Consider the following 6,155-nt stretch of genomic DNA (forward strand, 5'->3'; position numbering starts at 1 on the left):
TAGAGAGCACTAGTCAACGGACATTTGACTCTAGATCTATGAAAATTCATACCTTCATTTTTTAGAACAAAAATCCTTTCATGAAAAGAGTCTAAAATTATATTATTATGGAATTATACTTCATGATGAATGTTCAACACCTGACTATGATTACTTCTGTGATTACATTTCTTAAAAGTGCACTAGGAGATAGAAAGTTTATGTACTTCTATGTGCATGTCTACATGTCTATATCTCTATGTATATTGCACTAGCCACAAGTTTCACAATTGCGTAATGTGTGTATCCACTTTGGTTTGCAAGATACTCCATGTAGCGACCCATCTAATCATGCTCATTGACGTAGCTTCTTAGACTTGTTGCAAAATGATTTCATTGTTTCCAACATTTGATTCCTTGTGTCTAACATTTGATCCCTTGTGTCTAACAATTAGATAACAAGAAATCAAAATTGGGATAGGTTTGCAACCACATATAATGCAATCGTTATTTCAATCCAACTTTTCTTGTGGATTACAACATAGCTTCCATGAACATGTTTAAAATTTTGAACAATCTGTAGAAGTACCATCTTATTTAAGAGTACCATGGTCATGAACTCCAAAAAGAGAAAACATAGCACTATATAGTTTTTTTGAAATACTTAGGGATATTATTACTTTCTATTTTAAGGGTTGTTTATATAAATAAAGAACACATTTGTTTAGACAAAAAAAGCTACATACAATTTTTAATTGAGTGGTTTCTTCTTTTGACCATTATGTCATTAAAGTATAGCACATCTTTTAATTATAGGTAGTGGCATTTTGAACTTTGAACCTTTAATCAAACATATATCACATCAAGATATTAATCATTGGCCCAATGCAGGGTGAATATATACTTCCAATTTGCTAGTAACATACCAAAGAGCCTATTTGGTAGAATCTAGAACTTGAAATGTGTCTATTATATCAAGCATTTTTAGAAGAGTTCAAGGTAGCTTGAGTTGACATTTTGAGTAGGAAAAATCATCTTCTTGGGTTATCAAGTAAGGGGTTATCGATTTTGTAGCTCTAACATGATTTTGTAGCTCTAACATAATAGTAGAGCTCCTAATCACTCCCCTAATAAACAAAACATGATGATGAACATTGTCAACACTACCAACATTGTCCTAGGTGCTATGGAAAGTTGAGTTGTTGAGAGCTGCAATCCTCCAACCATGGTAAAGTTTAGGGGCAAATTTTAGTCCAGTGGATATTTTTCAAAATTTGTTTGGATGTTATGGCTAATTTTTTGAGCCTAAAAAGTCAAAAAGTAGCTATTATATATGTAAATTTGGATGTTTTGATTAGAAATTCATCCCAAACCACTCAAAAACAAAGTTTTTCAACCTATCGACAGAAAATATTTACTCACCTATTTATGCTCAAAATCATGGGGGTCACTGAAATTTTTATCCTACCTCTAACATTCCAAGAATGATTAGGGCATTTAGTCTCGTAACTTTCTAACGATGTTGGGGGCCTTGCAGTTTGGGTGCTATCTTGAACAACAACATGAGTTGAAGTTCCTAACCGTCACGCAAAATTTTCGAGCGAGGGGATCACGTTCGTTTCCTTGGAGACAGCGAGGAGGAAAGGTATACGGTCGAGAAGCTTTCTATCCAGCTTGTTGCCTAAGAAGGAGGAAATTGGGAGGGCATTTTGAGGCTGCAATGAGTAACAATAGGGGGTGTTATCCATGATGACCACCCGTCGAAGGTCGCGGCCAAGGAGAGAGAGGTCCTTGACGAGGCCGCCCGGAGCGGGGGTGCATGCACCCCTATAGAGTCGGTGGCGCACCAGGGTCTGAGTCGGGTCGAGCATGTCGATGATGGGGTCAGCGTAGGAACGCACGCCAGCCGTAAAGACCACGACCTCGAAGGCGCGGGCCATTGACCGGAGGAACATGTCCACAAAAGGACGCTTCGACACGTAGACGTTGACAGGGAGCATGCAGCCATCGCCACTCTCCATGAGGAGCGAGAACGTCAGGTCAGAGTCGCCACACGGCAGATGGAAGACAGCGCAGACCAGCGTCTCATCCATGTCGAGGACGAGAGTGTTCTTGCCCTTGTCTTGCTTAAGCATAGGGGGCAGCAAGGGGGCAGACTTCCTGATATACTCATTACCATCATGACCATGGCTGCTCCTTGATGATAATGATGGTGACGATGATCGCCGCCATGGCAGCGAAAGCCGCGACCGTCTCCTCGTTGCTGCCGCCTGCCGCTCCTTCTTCTTCTTCATCATCTCCTGATACTGCTCTACACCTAGTATTTCCTCCGCCTGTTCTCTAGATATTGGGAGGTCATACATTGGATCAGTATCAACCCTAATTTCAGGCCTCAAGGCTCGGCCTGGCAGCCACCCCACGATGACCTTCCATGCCCTCGCCCTGTTGCTCTTTCTTCTGCCAGGCACAAGTCTGGAATTATTATCTGACCGGTCCTCCATTATGATATCACCACTCATGTTATCGTCGATATAAGGGGTGCTGTCTGACGTGGTCGACGGACTCCCCGTCCAGTCCGCCAGCACTTCCTCTGCGTTGATCATGGGTTCGTAGTATATTGACTCGCGCATCATTTCCAAATTCGAGTTGTCCACGTTCTTACTCTTCATCAAATCATCACGTGCGCACGTATTTGAGTCCTCCATGATTAAGTCCTCCATATCCCTACTGTACGCACGCGCCTCTCCCGCATGCAGAAAGGCGCCTGCGTGCATATAAAACGTGCAAGCCCTAATCAGCCGATTTTGCCGTCTAAAACTTCGTTTATAGCCGCATAATCTATTATTTATGTGATGTTCCTCTGACGGCGGTGCGCCAGAGAGCGATCGACTACGTGAGTGCTGCACTTATATACGTGTAGGGGAAGAAAAGATGGCTTGAAATACACAAGTTGAGACTGCTGCATCTACTGCGCCTAATTGAAGGACCTCTGTGCGATAGGATATATCTCCGGTACCATTCTCTCGGATCCTGCAACGATGATCAGATCCGCTACTCCAACGCACAAGATGAACCGGTGCTTCTGCACATCCCTCGTCTAGAAAAAGGAAAGAAAGCGATGTAAAACTGCGATAGCCTAATATATTACTATCTTGAAATACATAACTATAGTCCAAAAACACCCTGCCCCATTCTTCTCTAGCATACGTATCCCGAAGTAGGCCTTGGCCGACATTTAGGCCCATGACACACGTAGGTTGATTCGACTTGCGGAAGTGACCAGAGGCAGAGTTTTAAGAGCGTGATAAGTCTACTTCATTTGTTTCCTTTGTTTTCATGGAAGTGATCATGCCATATAAGTCTACACATCAGGTTTCCTTTGTTTGACATATCACAAAAGGCAATGCATACCCACCCATATCTACTCTTTCAATGCAATAGAATCGAACTACATGCATGATTTTCTAACATGAGTTGGAGGGCATGTTTAAAATTGCATGGATATACCCTCAAGAAAATATGTCACACTATAAGAGAATGCAAGTATAGATGAAAAAGGTTGATACTCATAAGAAGGTGTGTTTGACAACCCAATATATCACCTATTTAACCTCCCATGACCATGAACAAAAAATACAACCTTATAACCATGTGATCATCTGCGAATAAATGGGTTTTTTTTTTTTGCAATATTTAACAATCTATTAAATCTGACATATACTGAACTTAGGTATTCCAAACTCCCCTACCCCGAGAGAGAGAGAGAGAGAGAGAGAGAGAGAGAGAGAGAGAGAGAGAGAGAGAGAGAGAGAGAGAGAGAGAGAGAGATGTCATCAACGATGCTAGGAGGTGCTCAAGCTTGCATCCAAGGTATGGGAGTTGTCATCAAGTGGAGAGAACCCTCTTCTTAAAAGATCAAAGGTTTGACTTAGTTTGAATGTCACAAGAATCTATGCTTTGCTTCAATTTCTTTTGCTCATGTAAAGCTCATTTGTTGTTCTTGTTATTTGTTATTCAATGTTTAAGGATGTCAATTTTCTACTCATATGTTATGCTTCTTTCCAATGTTTAGATTAATAAATTTTTAGTAAATATTTTTTTACTATTTCTAAATGAGCTTATTAATGCTTGCTTAAAATTGTATCTAAATGCAATTAAAGCTATGCAACACTATTGCTAGGATTTATTTGTTCTAATTAAACACTTGTATTAATGGATTTTTGAATGCCTATTTAAAGAGTTTGATGAATGTTGAGCTTAATGCTTTGTTGAGTGGTTGGATAAATAGTTTTATGAAGGATCCATTAATGCTTTCTTGAAAGGTTTCTTTGCTCTAATTGCTATAATTGTTTAAATGCCTATTTTAACACTTTTGTAAGCACTAAGCTTAACACTTTGTTACATGTTGGAGTAAATAGAGAGAGTGTATTGAAATCTAGACAACATAACCAACCAAATATTTGTATTTTATGAAAAGAGAACAATAAATATGATATGTCATTTTTTTAAGGTGATATGGATGCAATTGTGTTATCTAGGGCTATTGTATATTCAACATGTATATTGTTATCTTGTGACATAATTCATGTGTACTTAGTTGTCTTTGTATTTGTCTTATCAATATAGGAATAATTCATGCCGAAGAATGTTATATATGATAGTTTTAAGATAGGGATACAAAATGATAAGACAGAGAAGTGTGAGGTGCCTCCTCCAACAGACCTGAAGGAGTCCTCTTAGTAGTCAACCAACACTACAAGCTATAGGCCTTATACCGACATTAAAAGCGACGAAAATGTTCATAAAGAAATTTACCCCTGTCGTTGCAAAAAGCGTCGTTATTGGCGATGCCATAGAACAATCGATATCAATGTCACTATTTGCATCAGTATCAGCGTCGCAAAATACCGATGCAAATAGCGACGCTGATAATGACGCTTTTCGACGCTAATAGCAACACGTACAGTAAATTTGTGACACTAATAGCGACGATAACATGGAACAAATTTGTGGCAGGGCACTATGTGCTTTATTTGGGACATACAAAATAGTTTTAGTAATGTGTACAATGCTCGTGTGTAGATAAAGGCAAAGTGTACTTAAATCATAGCACTAATACATGAAATAAATACATGATCGCATAATAAAAGTGACTGGTACAATCATGGCAAGATACTACTACTACATAGAAAATTTCTACATAGATCATGTGACCAAAAAAGAAGGGTATGTGAGCTCCAGGTATCCAAGGGCGAGCTATAGATCCTCGCCATCTGAAACCTCATCCCGCCATAAAGGAGCATCGAACGGACTCTGCAAAAAAAGAAACAACTACACATCAGTCCACCATACAATAATGTATTCTAATTAAACATAGTAACTACAGACAAGAAATATGAGTGACTTACAGGGCTGTCGTGTCCATACAATTGGTTGATCAATGTAGTGAGATCGTGCCTCTCTGTATATCGAGTCTCAAGGCTAGTGGGATTGTGATTTGTAATGAAGTGTTGCAAAGAAAACAAAATACAACTGTTAGAAACATGATTGTCAGTACAAAGGATATTGCAAAAAAATAAGCAGGAAAAATAAAAGAAAAACTTACAAAGTCCTCCAGATATGTCCTGTGGTTGCCACTCCCAAGATGATGGACCACTCCAGCCTCTATTCCTACCCTCGCCGCCTCATGTTGTTGTCTCCAACGTCCTGGAGAATCTATAGCATTCTCCCTGAGTTAGCGCTAATCGTCCGCATCTATCCACTCGGGCTTTGAAGCCCCACTCTTGAGTGCCTTGCCACTACAACAGAAACGAAGCATAGACGCACATGTTAGACGTGCAAAGTCGGGCACGTCTATCATAGCGTCTATAAGTGCGTGTAAACGTGCGTGTAAATAGATGCGAATTTTGCATCTATATATCCGCGCAAATAGACGCTAATATAGACGCGCCAACAGACACACAATTATTTAACCACCTAAAATTGCAATTCACATAATTAAAAAACCAAATTTAATAATTATTTAACCACCTGAAATTGATTCTTGAGCATGCACATGCAGTGCGTGTTGAGATATCGAGCTCCACTCGTGATATGCCAGGGTGACCGTTGTGCATTTATGTCACCGACGTGTTAGTTGTAGATGCGGTTGGTATACCGCCCATGAATAATAGCTA

General features: G+C 39.8%; 1 protein-coding gene across 1 annotated transcript; it reads right to left on the reverse strand.

Moving 5' to 3' along the window:
• Window positions 1-916: 916 nt before the first annotated feature.
• Window positions 917-3,072, reverse strand: LOC148038503 (uncharacterized). The gene is made up of 2 exons (XM_087675433.1): window positions 2,996-3,072; window positions 917-2,743 (listed from the first exon to the last, which is right to left on the reverse strand). Exon 2 carries the CDS (start codon window positions 2,697-2,699, stop codon window positions 1,563-1,565), a length of 1,137 nt encoding a protein of 378 aa, XP_087531559.1. The 5' UTR covers window positions 2,700-2,743; window positions 2,996-3,072; the 3' UTR covers window positions 917-1,562.
• Between the last annotated feature and the right edge of the window lie 3,083 nt (window positions 3,073-6,155).

Source organism: Lygodium microphyllum, chromosome 3, assembly GCF_053477565.2.
Source record: "Lygodium microphyllum isolate KBCC chromosome 3, Lygodium_microphyllum_v1.1.10, whole genome shotgun sequence".
Lineage (NCBI taxonomy): Eukaryota > Viridiplantae > Streptophyta > Polypodiopsida > Schizaeales > Lygodiaceae > Lygodium > Lygodium microphyllum.

Excerpts from the sequence above, each read along its gene's own strand:
- LOC148038503 (XM_087675433.1), bottom strand. The coding sequence starts at position 2,699 with ATGGAGGACTTAATCATGGAGGACTCAAATACGTGCGCACGTGATGAT.